The 16,591-nt window shown below is 43.2% G+C and overlaps 1 protein-coding gene across 22 annotated transcripts in view; it reads left to right on the top strand.

The window, feature by feature from the left end:
- LOC100114841 (glucose transporter type 1) overlaps positions 1 to 16,591 on the top strand; it is an 81,205-nt gene that overhangs the window by 35,184 nt on the left and 29,430 nt on the right. For 11 of the 22 annotated variants that reach the window (XM_016986465.3, XM_016986469.3, XM_016986464.3 and 8 more), the window contains exons 2-5: positions 6,324 to 6,634; positions 10,023 to 10,509; positions 10,751 to 11,110; positions 16,023 to 16,215. In XM_016986465.3, the coding sequence (XP_016841954.1) occupies positions 10,226 to 10,509; positions 10,751 to 11,110; positions 16,023 to 16,215 (837 nt within the window). In that variant the 5' untranslated portion in view covers positions 6,324 to 6,634; positions 10,023 to 10,225. Of the gene's footprint in view, positions 1 to 918; positions 1,712 to 6,323; positions 6,635 to 10,022; positions 10,510 to 10,750; positions 11,111 to 12,779; positions 13,247 to 15,560; positions 16,216 to 16,591 lie in introns of those variants that run through there. The other 11 variants (XM_032600084.1, XM_016986476.3, XM_032600091.1 and 8 more) reach the window with 5 other exon arrangements.

Below are 16,591 nucleotides of genomic sequence, written 5' to 3' on the forward strand. Positions count from 1 at the left end.
GTCTCGTCGTGTACGTTCGTTTCTACTTATGTGGATGCTTATACGTTTATTGCGCTATCAAGCGGTTTTATGATTTAAAGTATCAACATTCTCTCGATAACTCGGGGTTTTAAATGAAAAAGGTCGAATAAAATTAAAATTTCTATCAGCAGAGTTTGACGGAAACTTTTCAATCTTCTCTTATTTATATCAGTCTTTTTATTACTAACGTATGTTGTACAAAATGTTGAAGAGCAATCACTATCTTGCGAGATATCCTGTTGGGGAGATAATTATGCGTTTATTTCATGCCTTCGTTCAGCAGCCACTTTTTATTATTTACACTATCTATAGTTTTTACTAATTTTGCGTCATTACAGCGAATAAGAAAAATGTCTCATTGTCGCCGCTACACTACCTATACGTTTAGGTTGCAGAAAAACAAATTTCAACACACTCACCGTATCGAATTTTCACCTTCCGTCATTGCTGCTGCACATTCTTTTCACGAACTTCAAGCATAGGTTGATCTATTTGTAGGCTGTTTGAAATGTGAAAGTCCCGTACCGAGCGCGTGAATACCGTTGAACGAAAAGCAGCGCCGATGACCGATGCATTTTATTTTTGACCGTTTACTCGGAGATTGCAATGTTTGTCTCTTAGTGCAGCGCATTGAATGCATAATAATTTATAACATTTGCCCTGGCGTGAACTGTCGCGAGCATTCAGTGGTGACCCATAATTTATCGCTTCGCGGGATAAGCATCGTTTGGCGTGATAATTTATATCAATTATTAAGTTGGAAAATTCTCGTCTGTGGCCTCTATTACGAAGGAAATAATTTAAGGGAGATTAAGCGCGTTCGTTCGGCATTGTAAAAATATATCGGCGTCTTTTGGTATATTTCGGTAAAAGAATATTCAATTTCAACATCCTTTATTGCAGATCACAAAACTGATTTTGCACTTTTTACTATTTATTTCCAAATTTTATATAACACCGCATAATATATTATGGAGGTAGTTATTGTTTTACAGTGCAGATAAGTAACTATTAATAACAGAACTTTTTCAAACAAAATTTGTCAAGAATGGTCTCTACTTTGGAAATGATAACTCTCATTACTTAATTTGTTCGTGCGGTATGATTAATACTCAATCACACGACAGGTTTTTCGCGATACATCTATGCGGCTATTCTACAGTCAAATAATGAATTCTTGATGATATAAGATGAGGCTCTTTGGCGAATAAAAGATATTTATATATATACGCACACACACACACACACATATATATATATATATATATCTTTTATTCGCCATCATTCATTTTATGCGCGGTACTCGTTGTCAATAAATTGGAGCGTTGTTAGCAGCTCGCGCTCGTTCTCTGTCACTCCAGTCGCTACTTTATCGAGAGACGTTTCGAGAGGATCTGCTGCGGTGTTGTTGATACCTCTGCTGTATTCCAAGGCAGCGGCAGTCTCGTGAGTAGTGCGCCCGGAATGGACGTAATCTGATTAGAATATTGATGAGGGACACTTCGTTTACGGCTATACAGAGTTTCTTTGCCTTCTCCCTTGCTCTCTCGCTCTCTCGCTCTGTCTAGTGCAGTGCATACTTTCTTGCTGACTTGTGAGTGCCGGCTCTTGGCTCCGTGATTTTTTATGCATATAAGCGATTCGCTCACATTGACGCTCAGTTCTGTCTTCTAAGTATATGAAAACTTTTGTAAGTATATGAAATTATTTTGCTCTGCTATAGGGAGATTAGTTTTAATTGGAGCAAAGTCATTCTGACAGATGCTTCTACAGTCACGCCACTTAGTCGGTTGCTATTATTCAATTGCACTATAAGTATTGTTTTCGCATTGTTACAAAGAAGCAGTACATTTTTCGCAAAGCATATAAGTTGTTTACTTAATTAACTTCTCGCGTGTAATTGCAACAATTACGGAATAGTTTTTAAATTCAAGGTAAAGAAGTTGCGAAATACTTTATGATTTATCTTTTAAAAACATCGACTCCCGAAAGTGAGGTGATTATGATGCGTGTTCGGCCTATTATTGCGGAGCGTCATGTAACCGGTTTCGGAGCACGTGCTCTTTTCATTACGTAAACCAATAATGCGTCAAGATTGCCATGTGTAATGAGCGCCGAGAACTCGCGAGGATTATAAGATTTTTACGACATGACTCGATATCTGACACGTTTTATTTATCTGTAAATTATATTTACGAGTAAGTTTGATGCATTGGTGATTAATTTTAATTTGATGACGAACACCACGTATAAACATAAAAATATTCTCGAGTTTATTCGTTCAAGCAAACAATAAAATAACTCGTATGTTCTACGCACTGAACTCTGAGAACTTGGTGAAACTTGAGCAATTTCGCACTTCAATTGATGTGTACCAATCTTATTCAAATACTACTTATCAAGAGCCATACTGACTTAATCGCGTAGAATTCAGTCGAAATTGCCAAAAGTTTGTACTATTTTTTTAGAGTCGCAATTAGAGTTAATAAAATAAAATTAGCACTTCAGAGCTACACCAGGCAAGCCGAAAGTTTCACGTATAGTCAAAAAAGATTGTCAAGGGTGCAAGCCCCTTGGATGGGAACAGCATAAAAAGTATTATGCATTTTTTTATATTTCGCTTGTATTTATATTTGCCTCTTGTATTTCCAAAAGCGCAATGTGTAATAAAATATGGCTGAGAGGCCGCGGCACGAACATGCCATTTGTACTCAGCTCACATTTCACCGTCCACATTTTATTTCGTATAATTAAACTTTTTTCTGCTTTGAAAAATTCACCGGAATTTCGACATTCCGTGCGCGGGGAAAAAATTCGTAAAAATATTACGTTCCGTAAAAAGTTCTCATTGATTAGTTGTTAGGCTCGGTTACTCTATGTGGAACCAATTTACAAAAGCCATATAAAAAATGGATCAAAAGCGAAAGAAGAAACTACGCATCGCGTTGAAGTATGCTAAAGGTCTCAACCAAAGCAATCGCAGTGATCCTGCTAATATACATTACGAGTTGACCTCCTTTCGAGCGAATCCTGCACAGCGGAGAGACAGACAGAGCCAGAGTATTATATACGTAAGTTAGCTGCGATCGTACAATAAAAGTCACTTTTACTATAGGTTCGCGCGCGAGCTTGCGATTCGAGGTCGCGATTGCAGCGGCGGCGGCTGCTCGGTCTAAATCGACTCGGCGGACCGAGTGATCGATCTCTCCGTACATTTCATCGGCGGCGGCGGTGCGCGCGTGCATAAGCCAACGGCTCGGGGGCGCTATCGAGCCCGGGGCGTTTCCGCGCGTGCGACGCCTGAAAGGAATTTCGCATTCACAAGTGTCTCTTTTCACACACAAGCGTGTATATATATATATGTGTGTGTGTGTGCGTGTGTGTGTGGAGCGCATGCTCTCGTCTGGGGTCGCCGGGGGGAAAGTCCGCGGCTAATTGTCCGTCGGCGAGCTGCCGCGCGCCTCGTCGGCGTCGTATCGATTCTTGTGGCCGCCCTCGAGTGTATAGCGTAGCCAGTCGACGAGATTGCGCGCGATACTTGATGCAGCCCTTGCTGTATACCTGTATACATGTGTGTGCCCACACGCGCGCGCATATGTGCCTGTATATACATATACGTGTGCGAGCACTTGTGCGTGCTGAGATCTCTTCGCTCGTTGAGCTTTTTCGTAAGCGCGCCGCGAGCTTTTTACTCGCGAGAATTCTGGCAATCAAGGCGAACTTAGCTTCGACTGTTGCCTTCGAGTTTTCGGCTAGCCGAGCCACTACTCCCGGTATAGGTGCGTTTAAATTTTCGCCTTGAAGTGAAAAATAAACGCGATCGGCTAGCGCGGCGGCTTTCGCGTGAAATTCGAAAAACGCCGAGGCAACCTTGGCACGCTTAGGCTGTGGAGTAGTTTGCGAGAATCGCGTACAAATCGACGGCCTCAAACCGTTTATTCACTGGAAAAACTTATTCCATGGATCGTGTCACTTCTGCGCGTAATACATTATTCAGCGCACTTTTCAACAATATAATTCAAATATAATAGTTTCGATATTCTGCGGCCTGCTGAAATTCGCAGCCTCGGCGAAATCGCTGCATATACACATTGCACAGTCATGATAGTCCTCGCTCCTTATTAGATATTCAACGCATTAGCATAAACAATGGAGCCCGTTTCATACAAGATTCCCGCGAAAACACTTCCGAAGGATCGGGGGAAAATACCCCAGCCCGCAGGACACACGGATGCAAACGGCCCGCGCAGCATATCTAGCACAACTCGGCGGGCAAACGCGCATTTATCAGCGAAATTCGCGACGCATCAACGGCCATACAAGCCTGCGCGTTGGGCAATCGAAAATGCAGTAAGCCCTTGGTTTATCGCGGAAAGTCCCATGGAATAGATATACGTGTGCGTGTGTGCGTCGGTGTACAGCATCCGAGCAACCGAGAGATAATGCCCTGTACAGCAGAGGGAGGGGAGGAGAGCATACTTCCGCTAGGTCGCGGGATATTTAATAGCCCAGCTGGCCAAAGGCTTTTCGAATAAGGCTTTAGCCGTACTCGCTCGCGCGCGGCTTCCTAATTGCCTTTATACAGGCAGAGTTTGCTCTCGGAAGCGCCGGGCCGAGAATGTCGCGCTCTGTTCTTCCTTCCAACGTTCGTCGCGAACAATCCGTATCTGAATTGCTGCCGTGCGTATATGTGTGTGTGTGTGTATATATGCTGCGGGCGACCCTCGTAAACGAGACTTTTTCGTTTAGCAGTTTCATACACGCATGCACGCAGAGGACGCAAGCCGTGATTTGCATTTTATTCTAGTGTTAGGAGAGCCACTTTCATTTTGATTCCTGGATATTGCTTTGTTTGTTAATCATGTTACATTTTAAACAAAATATTTTGTTGTTCCCATTGAATCACAAAAAACTCGTAAAATATGAGTCGACGAGCGTGAATTCACTGTTTGAAAGAAAAATCGATTATAAGTTTGTTTTCGGATCATATGCTTATCAGGAGCAGTCTCATCTGATTGTTATAACATTTGTCATGCTATTTTCTGCTGATTCGAATGAAGAATAACTTCTCCGTAATGTTTATTAACCTTATAATAGTTTTAAATATATGACTATAGACCTGGAATTCTTGAAAGCATCGAATTAGTTCATGATCTTTATAATACCCGCACACGAATAACCTGACAATATAAAAGTGCAACTGGTTACTTGAGCGGCTCACACCAGACTGACTGTAGCTGCCCTTTGTCTCGATTAGCCATGTTTATCGCCTTCGATATTTATATCGATAAAGTGAGCCTCAGTGATGACAGCTCAGTAGAAGTAGACTACATTCAGCCGCAAAATAAATATTCTGTATGATACATGATGTAAAAGTGGAACTTGCATAAAGTTTGGATGTATATGTTTTGTTTATTATTAGTTATATTAAAAATAGTTTTCGCTGAAGTTAAAGTTTAATCAAGTCGAAAATGCAGACGAAAAAAAAAAAATTAAATATTACGTGTAAAACACGAGTTCTCACAACGTCAAAACAATCTTTACGATTTTCTGCAGGAAATGTACAATGATAATGCAATCATTTTCGAATAATTTAAGTAGCTTCTTCCCATCAAGAAAATTTGCTATGTTGTATAGAACAAATTGAGCAATTGAAGATTTGAAATTAATAGTAAAGGAGCTGATGACGTTGTTCATAAATAGTACATTACGATACGTGTGACTTAAATGGTTCTTTTTTACACGGCGCTTAGCGCCCTCGCTACGCTCGCGTGCTAACCTCACGGTGCAAAAAAGGACTACTTTAGTCACAGATAGGTGTGACTTAACAGCGGATTTTAGCCACACTGTGCTATAAATATTTTTTAACGCATTCTTATTAGCAGTTTCAAGATGCGAAAATGGATTTTTTAACAAGTCGCTTCTTTATCTTGAAGTTATAGTTTTAAAGACCACGATGTTTGTAACGTTTTTCAATGCAAATGTGTTATAAATGTATACTCCCTTTGAATTATTAACAATCCCGTTACGAATTTAATTGTTGCATTGTCCTATAATTGTACGATTTATATAGGCCATAAGTTCCATTATACGCGTTCAGACCGCCTACTCGAATTTAAATACAAAACCGATTTATGTATTAGATGTGCTCAACTACAGTTTATATTTTATGCTATTTATATAATTATAGTTGCTATATTTCATTATTATTTCTCAATCAGTATACGAGTATAATCGTTTTAAGTAAATTTGAAAAATCTCCTGGAATCTTCTTAACGTCGATTTTCTCGTTAACTTTTCAGAGGCAGGAAGTGACTCCGAGTTATAAAGCGAGAGAAAAGAAGAAGAAGAAGAAGAAGAAGAAGCAGACGAAAAAGCTGTCAGCAAAAGAAAACCCGGATGCTGGGTAGAAGCAGCTTCTTTGAACGTCGGAAATTCTGCTGATCCTCGAGCAGTCGATCCACTTCTCCGGTTTGCCTTAATTTTTTTATACACGAAAAAGAGGATAGAGTGGCAGAGAAGGAATAAACACGAAGGCCCGCCTTGGGGGAAAGACTCGTCAACGCCGGACACAATGGATTTTAGAGGCTGGAAAGGCTTTTCACATCTTCAGGTGAGACCAAACGCCTGAATTCACTACTAGAACAATCGACTGTGCAGTTTCAGGATACGAAGCATAGTTATTTTTTTTTATTTGAAAAGCCGAGTATAATGCTTTTCGACAAAGAATGCTGATATATTAGAGCAATTCGTTGATTTGTTCGTTGTTGAATAGTGTGTGAAAGTGTGTGAAAGCTATCACATTTTATTGCTTTTTTCGTTTCCCTCGCGGGTCGTTTATTTATCTTCCGATCAAATATCTATTTTATTTTATTTCCAATATTAAGTGATGTAACCAATGGAAAATTTACGAAACTATTCGCGAAAACCGGGGATACGACAAGGAATCTCATTATTGACTCAGCGATTTTAGTGTACCAGGAGCAAACCCAGCCGAGTCGAGCTCGAGTTAATTAGCCCTTCTTCTCCCAATCGGTGCGTGATTATGTTCCCAGCTAGTCCTCACATATGATTTCGTTTAACGGTTTTGTGTTCTTCAAAGAAGCATTAATTCCCGCTGTAGATATAACGTAACTGGAAACCTACACTCATATCACATCGCAATCTATATAGCTTTCAAATGCACGCTGTAATTATTTTTATCTCCGCAGGCGCGTAAAACTTCGCGAAATTTAATACCTCGGCGAGTCTCAGTATTTTTTTTCCTTTTTTCTCTTTCAATTTTTCAGAGAAAATTTATTCCGACAACTCTAGGAAAAATTTAGCAAGACGTGATAATTAAAAATGGAATGACTTGGCGTTCGAAAAAAAATCCTGGGACCGAAAAGCGCAACGTCAAAAACTATAAGTCTCGCGCGTCTAATCCATATTTACGAATTCTCGTATCTTGAAGCTAGCACCTGCAGCCGGTCAGAGAACAAGAGCTGATTGGCATGCATATACACGCTAAAGTCGGACTGCAGCCCGACTGGCCCTTTCGCGCATTAGCATTTGCAGCAGCAGCAGCAGTAGCTTTTTCCTCCCTTTTTTTCTTGCTTCTCGCGCGCGAGCGATCGTTAGGCGCTACCGTCTTTTCTTTTCGTCGCTGCAGCTGCAGCATAGTATATAACAGCGTCAGTGGCGTCGTCGTTGTGCTGCAGCGGCCGGTATGCCTAACTGGTTTATTTGCCGAGTAAACGACGAGTTTGCATGAATCGCGCTTGCGGTGTTCTTGTTTTTGCCCTCGCGCACTTTTCTCCGCTATTTCCCGCGACACAGGGAGGCACCCGCATATCGCCGCGCGCGGTCGCGTATATAGCCTTTTCGCGGAAAGGGCATACAGGCAAACCCGGTCACGCTGCTCTACTGAGTGTGTGTGTGTGTGTGTGTGTGTGTGTGTGTGTGTGTGTGTGTGTGTGTAGCTATAGCAGCGGCGGACAGCCGATATGATTTTCGTCCCGCTTTACAGGCTCGCGTGTGGAATTTGGATTATTTGGAGCTCGGCTGCCCAGCTAGTATGCAATGAAAGCTATTTACTTTGTTCGGTTTTGGGGGCTGTCAAGCGGCTGAAATTTTCCTTGTAGTGAAAAATGATTTAAAAATGATTATATATACCAGCGCTGGGAAATCTCGCCGAAGGATATGAGAAAATCGACGCGCGCTAGTTAAAGAAGAAAGTTTACGCGATTGTATCAGACACAGCATCAATTGTTGCGGAGCGATCAGTCTATAACGAACGGAATAAAATTGTCTGGCGAATAATAGTACAATGGAGAATTGAGCTATCTTTGACGCTCCAGCCCGTGAGTGGGAAGAAAATATTCGCGCCAGTGTGCTGCCAGGGGCGCGCGCTTCTATCGCGAAAAGGAAAGCTCGAGCTCCCTCAGCAATTTTCGCCATCGATTGGCACAATCACTTAAAAAGCATTCTCGGCTCGCTTCAGCCACGCGACTTTATTGCGGCGCTCGCGAGTGGGTGGAAGTCAGCCAGTCAGTCAGTCAGTCAGGCAGTCAGGGAGCCATGGGTTCGGAAAACTAGGTGAGCCGACGAGGGAAGCGGCTTTTGCAATTCTCGCGTGAAAGCCAGTGCAGGATGCGGCAGAGAGGCGCATATTAGACTTAATACGGCGGGGTCTCGGCGGCGGAAAAGAGAACGAGGATGGGAATGCTTGGATGCTTGTGACGAGGGGCAGGCGCGAGCATGTGCGCGCGAGAGGGAGACGGATATTGCATACTTATCGATTGCACAATTGAAAGAAGCGCTGCAGAAGCACGCGGGGCAACGCCTGATTTTACGACTTCGGCGGCTGCCTCCCCCGGCTCGAGCTCTCCACTGCTCTCCACCTAGCGCCGCCACCGCTTCCACGCTCGCAACGTCGCTTCGCCGAGCTGCGGTCGATCGATCCGTTCGTAGCTAGCTGCTGCTGCTTTCGTGCGCGCGCCAAATCCATAGCTTGCGCTCGTTTGCGCACGACGCGCGCGTCTTTTCGAATCCTCGGCGTGGAGGAGCTTTTGAGAGTCGAGCTCGGGGTCGAGATTTGCGTTTAGCGTTATTGCATGATTACATTTTTATGGTTGATATTAAAAGCAGGGCCGATGTACGTTTTGGAAGAGCTGAAAATTATGCACTATTTGAAAGAGGAAATATGTAAAAAGAACGACTGTCCGGATGCTTATCTGATAATTATCTGACGGTGATATTCTTTGCAATTTCAATTTCTCTCTTTCAATAATCGTTTGGCAATTATCGAATGCATAGAGTAATTTCAAAAGTGAAATCTCACCGTATTTCAGAGAATCTCACGAGTAAAATGAAAATCGAATCGTTGCAGTCAAGTGTGCATTCACAGTATTACATACCAAGTTATTTGACGTTTTTCAAAAACATGACGCTGGATTACAGCTCGTTTGTCCGGGCGCAGCTTAAGAAATTGCTCGAAATTGCCGGCTCAGGCAGGCGCACCCCCGAAATCGAGGTTAACAGCCTCTACGCTCGCAGCGTTTATTTATTTTTTTTCCACCCACGACTTTGTAAAACATTGCGTTCCGGCGGCTGCTGTAGGTTTTTCGAGGATTTCCGTCGCGCCGCAATTGCGCGCGCCGATCGAACTCTCATCTCGCGGCAAGAAAAATAGCCGCCCGGAGAGGCGAAAACAGGCTTCGCGAACGATTTCGACGACAAAAGCCGGCTTTTTCCGCAGGCAGGGCGGCTAACGCGCAGGAGTGGTAGTCGTTTGATCAGAGCAGTTTGTCGATCGTGAGCGGCGACGGAAATCGGCTTTTCCACACGCGGGCTTTTTTGTTTTCTGTTCAAAGTTTGTGTGCGTGGGCTGTTGAGTGTTTTCCTTTGAGTTCGGCGTTCTCTTTTAATTTGCACACTCTGGAACTGCGGTGCGATTGCGCTCGATGTCGTGACCTGGCGCTGAATAATAACGCTGAGTTTGACGGGGCACGGGCGTGTAGTACCGTGGTAGCAGCAGTGCCCTCATCCTCCTCCCGAGATCGTCCACCAGTAGCAAGAGCAGCAGCAGCGGCAACAGCAAGGTCGTCAGCGGCGCAATCGGTAGCGGTAGAAGCAGGGGCAGCCGGTGCACGACGAGAAGAAGATTAGCAGTAGCCAAAGGAGTAGTATCGTGTGCAGGCCGCCAGCTAGTGCCGGCTAAAGAATGTCCGAGCAGCGCAGCTTCAGGCCAATAAACCAGCTGTGGGGAGGCGCTGCATCGACGGACGCAGACTCGGAGTGCCTGTACGAGGAGATAAGCGGCCCCTCGGCCGAGGACTCGGCTTCCTCCGTCTGCGTGCATCCGGCCCAGGCGGCAGCCGCAGCGGCCCAGCAGCGCAGCGTCAGGCGCAGCCGGAAACTGGAGCAACACGCCAGCAGGCCGAAGCGCTCAGCAGAGGCCTCAGCCGATCACCACCATCATCAGCAGCCGCGGCATCGCGCACAGAGGTATAATTACACTCGTTTCTAGGATTAGTTGCAGCATGCAGCATACGGCCGCATCAGATAATGCACTATCTTTGTTGGGAAGATGCGCGTTCAGTGCTGGTATAGTCAGTCATCTTGATAAATCGTTATGTGGATAACGAGTTATCAAGGTAATGCATGCAGGTTTTAAATCCGAAGAGAAATGATTACCTAGATAATTCGCGGCTATTATCGACATCAGCTAAAAGTGTTCATCGATCAGCAGCCAGCAGCAGCATGCGCTGCGACCCAGCAGCATCAATTACCAGGGCGAGATCGGTGGTCTCGAGGCTCGTCAAAGACAGGCGTCAACGTTCAAGCTGACGAGGGGGCGCTCCGCGGCAGCTCGCTACCTCCAGACCACGACGACGACGACCACGACCACGCATTACCAGCAGCCTCCGGGCTTCGGCGGCCCGCCCAGCCTCGCCGGAGCCGCTAGCCATTCGACGGCGCCGCGCATACCCCGTCACGGCGTCAGGCCGGCACGACACCACTTCGGACCACGCGGATCCTTCAGTAATGAGACGCAGGAAGAGGTACAGGAGGAAGACGAGGCTACTCTCAGAGAGCTGCTAATAAGGTCTGTCTCCCGACTCTCCCGCATCTACCTCCTCATCCCCAAGATCAGATCACCCCTCCCTTCTCTCATTGTTTTTATATCTGCGCAAATCTCGCTTATTGGCAGCACCCGATCGTTAAGGGGGTAGACTGCTTACATGCTGTTGATTTGGACTCTCGTATCTGAAAATTAAACGAAATTACCCTTAAGCCTCCCTTATGGAACGTCAAATATTCACCCGATCGTTTGCTGCCAACGAGATGGGCTTCGATATGACTATAATCGACGTTATGTTATATAATATAATATCTAGAGAAAACACACGATTATATACATGCGATTCGAATCAATTTTCTATATTGCTGCCGATAGTTACTCTGTACAGATTTCAAACTAGTTTCGCTACATAATTTGTCCTTTTAGTTTGCGGCAAGTTAGAAAATTCATTTTTGACATTTTATGTAATGAACCGCAACAGCCAGTCATGCGACATAATATTAGTCGACTACCTACATCGCAGACATGTTTTGGTTTTAAAACTGTGCACAAACGAGTTAACGATTAGATGATTTTACGACAACACGCGCGAGACTGCATATATGGCCAATAACACGCAACAGAGACGCAACCGAAATGTGCATAAGCTTCCGTTCACACATTACAGAGGCGACGTTTCTCGTTGTAATAATTTGTACGACCACACGCGAGACACATTTACACACACCGACCCACATGCGCATCAAACAGGAATGCAACATGCAACGCAAAACGGCTTGACGCCCACAGAAATTAAGACACTTGGAACAACAGACGCACACACAGACACGACTCTAGACATCGTTTATCTGTTTATCATTTCGTATCTCTGAACATCTAATTCATATACTATACAGCGAGGCTGACGCGCCGCTCGCAGGCTTGCCGCCGATCGCGAATTATACTCTTGAAAGCATCAGAAGCTTTATTCAAATTTACTAATTCGATATTCCGTGTAAAAAAATCTTCGATTTCGAGAGCAGTAAATCGTGTGATTTTCGATCGCCGATTCGCGCGGCTAGTCGCGCCTCTGGACGATGAAAAAAAAAAAAAAAAAAAATAGAGCCGACGTTAACTTGTTCGGGCATGTGTCCGATATTCCGTCGCTACACATCCGCGCGCGCTTCGACGAGAGATATCGCCGACTGATTTTTCACGCGCCGCGCGTTGTTTGTGAATTATTTTCTCAACGCGCTCAAAGTTGCGATCGGCAGCAGACGAAAAAAAGCGAGCTGGCGGCGCGTCGCATACTGTTTGCGCAGTTCTTTTTTTCTTGTCAATGTTTTTCCTTTTCGACACAAGTCAAACAATCGACGAGTTGCATTCGATGAACGAACATAATATCATAATATAATAATACGAGATAGAAATGAAAGACTCTGAAAGAAAAGAACAAGGGTAATACGCGCAAGAAAAAAAGTGATGAAAAGCAATGAGAAGAGAGTGCAAAAGGAGAAAAAAGTAATAAAAACTGCGCGAGAGGGCGGCGACGTGCCCCTGCAGAACGGGATCCACGTGATTATATTCATCAATTCGAAGACGCATGTATAGTACTTATATATACATAATACGCGGCCCTCTCGACGCGCTATCGCCGCTATTATTCCATATGACATTTCTGATGACTAAACCACGACTGTGTTTCCCAAACTAGGTAAAGTCGTGAGCGAGAGCGAAAAATCAGAAAAAAAGAGACAGAAAGACAGAAGTGAGCGTGTGTGCGGCGCTGTTATAAAAATTGATCGCGCATATACTGCGTGCTCTCTCTCTTGCATCTCGCGCAATCAATCAAGTACTCAGAGGCGGACTCACCGCGCGCGTCTCCGCGCGGGCCTGCTGTGTGAAGCGCCAAGAGTGTATAATTTTTGGCTCGCCGGCCTTCGCACGCGCACGAACTCAACTCCCGCACTCACACACGCACTCAATCTCTCTCTTGCGTACATTGACGAGTCGCGACTGCTCGCGGGAGGCGAACTCGCGCACGGACAGAGTCAAGAGGAGAGAGTGAGAGAGAAAGAGCGAGAGTTAAGGGAGAAAAGAGAGAAAACAGTGCGAGATTGCCAGAGCCCTCGGGGGGCTACTGTAGTTTCGGAACACAGCCATGGTCTCCCTACCTCCCAGGTACATACCGACATCATCGCTGCTTTATATTTTCTTTATTGCCCTTCGTTCGTACGTTCGTTCTTTTCTTCCTCCCTACTGCCTACCTGTATACCTGTGACCAACAACTTTTTCTCATTTTTTCCTTATTTTTACTACCACTTCCGCTTGCAGGGAGACACCTATCTCGCGCAGGTTTTCGAGTTTTCAACTGATCCATTTCAAAAGTTGTACATTGAGCAGCCGAGATCGGCGTCACCCCGCGCAGTGATATTACTTTGCATTTTACTAGATATTTCTTTTCTTTCACTTTTTATTTTGAACGTTTTGTTGTCATCTTTCTGTCGTGATTCATTATACTGGTTGAGTTTATACCGAGCCTACTTTGCTAACGATTCGACTTGTACCTTTATCATGCTCAGAATCAAGTTCGAGAATCCAAACGTCCTCATACCGATTACTTGGGTTCTCGAACTTCAAGTATCCATGTAATGTACTGTTTGTATATATTTTTTTCTTCGTCCAACACTTATTCTTCATGTACAGTATTGAATGTCATTTTTTACTATTATTTTGTAAATTTCAAACAACACCGGTATGAACTGATCCCAGATTCCAATCTTTCTCTTTCGAAACCTCCTTTCAAAATCATGCGTTCATTCATTTCTGCTGCATTTCACCGACTAAATGATCACTATTTCATGCAAGGCTAATGGGGAGAGAAAAAAATTATCTTCACATTTCTCACTTATTCATGTAGTAACGACACGAATTTTTACTTTTGCTGTGCACATCGGTCGGTCTTTCTTAGAGTATTTTTCAAATTATTTTCCTACAATCCTCTCAAACCTTCACAAAACTTCTTTAATCGAAGGATTTAATTTCTTAGTTTATTTTTAGATCGATCACCATCATAACTGCATCTTGTCATTTTAGATCTGTTACTCCATTAATGGCTTACATTCCATTCTGATATGGAAAGAGAATATGATAAATATACTTTCAAGAGTCTTAAGAGTTTAAACATTATTGAATAATATGAATTATGAAGGAAAAACTAGATTCGGAGACTTCGATAAAACGCTGAAAAACAAATTTTAATTTGTACTTTTTCCTTATGTATGCTTACTAGTTGTTTATGATTGCATGTGCTTCTTGCTTTTTTTTCATCGCACTGATATAGTGGAAATTTAATGCACTTTTAAATAAAATAATAAACATGTATGTGACAAAAAATTTTTAATAGCTTCGACTATATCATTGTAATTGATGAATTATACAATTTTTGCAATCATTATGTTTGGTTATAATACTGCAATATAATATAAAAAATAAAAATAAAACTTCATTTCTAATATTTTCGACGCTTCATCGAAGTCGGCTTTACACTTTGAGTGCCAAAACTATATACGCCACTGCAATGCGTGACTCTGTTCTAATGTGCACAGCTGCGAAATCACTGGTAGCGTTATATATAATGTATATCTCACCTAACAATCACTATATACACATATACTTTAGACATGCTTTTAGTGGCATTTGTATTTTGTCTGTGTTGTTTTCTCTCAATTTGGTATACTAAATGTATATTTGTTATCGTTATAAAATGCAGTCTATATCATACTGCTTTTGAGAAAACTATACAAATAGACCGTTTTTTAAGGCTATACATCGATGATTCTTCAAATATTTTACTGTCGCATAAAAATGAATTTTCTCAACTAACATTTAACTCGTAAATGGCTAATTTAGATCGCAATGAACTTGAAATTTTCTTGTAGCTTGTACTTACAACTATTTTTAAATAAATTGAGTTTTTAAGAAAATGTTTTTTATTGCCGTTACAATGATGACTAAAACAAAAGTGGAAATTGATATAGCGAGGAGTGAAAAAATTAAACCTTGAATATATAACTTTTGAATTTTATTGGAAATTTCAAGTTAAGTAAAGTTTTGTTTGCATTCCAGGGACACCTTAAATTAGCTCGTAAGTCGTTAATTTCTAAATTTCGATCATCCAAATTTTTAGCAAAACAATTGTAAAATAGTGTCATTGAAAATCAGAGGTGTATAGCCTCAGTATGAATACGTAACGATAAAAAATAATTCTCTAGAGATACGTTCCTAACAATAACACACTCCGCAAGATTCTTTGTTTATCGCGTGAGTTGCAGTAAGTAATGAATGACGAATGGAACACTAAGCAGTTTAATTGTCGTTGAAAAATAAGTCACGATAGAAATTAATATTGACCAAGAACACATGATTAAATAAAAAGAGAGAGAAAGAATCTTATATAAGGTAGATGTTTGTTGGCATCGATGCCATTCAGTGGTGCTGGGAAGCGTTTCGACTACATTTCTCGAACAATAAACATTTTAAAATCGTTAATTACAGAAGCATTTCGCGGCACTGAGCAATTGTGGAGTACGGTGAAATAAAGGGCGCACTTTGCCGAATACGAGTCAGGATAAAATCATTTTCAGTCCGACCATTCACAGCGTAATTTCATCGTCCCGTCGCGTTTATAATTTCATTTGAACTTAATGACCGACCGTATACAATTGACCGGAAAAATCGAAGATGCAATTTGGTCGAAGCATGGAGCAACACTACTGCGTGGTATCGTCGTTCAGTCGACACCATCTCCTTCCGATGAATAAAAAAGCCACAGTAAAAAAATCGGCAAGGAGAGCTCGAGATGTTCGATAACTAACTTACGGGCGCTCGTGTGCGTGATTGCGCGCGCGCGCGTGCTCGCGTGTCCGATTTGTTTCGGTTGGCGACGGCGACACAGTCTGCAGAAGCAGGTGAGCGTGATGAGCATGAACCTGAGCGCGAAGCTGGACGAGCTGCAGCGCGGCGACCGCCAACTCGAGACGACCGTCGCGCTCTGCGAGATCCGCACGCAGCTCCAGGAGCTCACCAAGAGCGTCGAATCCTGCCAGAGCGAGGTCAGCGAGGTCAAGCGGGACATGGTGGCTATCAAGGTGAGTGAGACATGTAAGCATAGAGGCTCACTCTCTCTCTCTCTCTCTCTCTCTCTCTCTCTCTCTCTCTCTTATCATGTTACTGATGCGATGCATGTGCCGGGATGCGATATTTTGTATTCAGTTACCAATACGGCTAATCAGTCATTCAATCCTATAAAAACGTTTCCTCGTAAAGCTCGATGAAAAGCAACACTGCGCGCATCGAATTAAATTTCGATTCCTCGCTACCGAGCAGAGCGCGGTGAAAAAGCGCGCTTTTAATTTCGGCAGCTCGTGGAGCGGGCCGGCCATAATTTTTGCACCGGATCTCGTTAAACAAAATCGTCTGCGAAACAAAAATGAACGGGAAGCCGGGGTTGACGTTGACGAATTC

This window comes from Nasonia vitripennis, chromosome 1 (assembly GCF_009193385.2).
Source record: "Nasonia vitripennis strain AsymCx chromosome 1, Nvit_psr_1.1, whole genome shotgun sequence".
Lineage (NCBI taxonomy): Eukaryota > Metazoa > Arthropoda > Insecta > Hymenoptera > Pteromalidae > Nasonia > Nasonia vitripennis.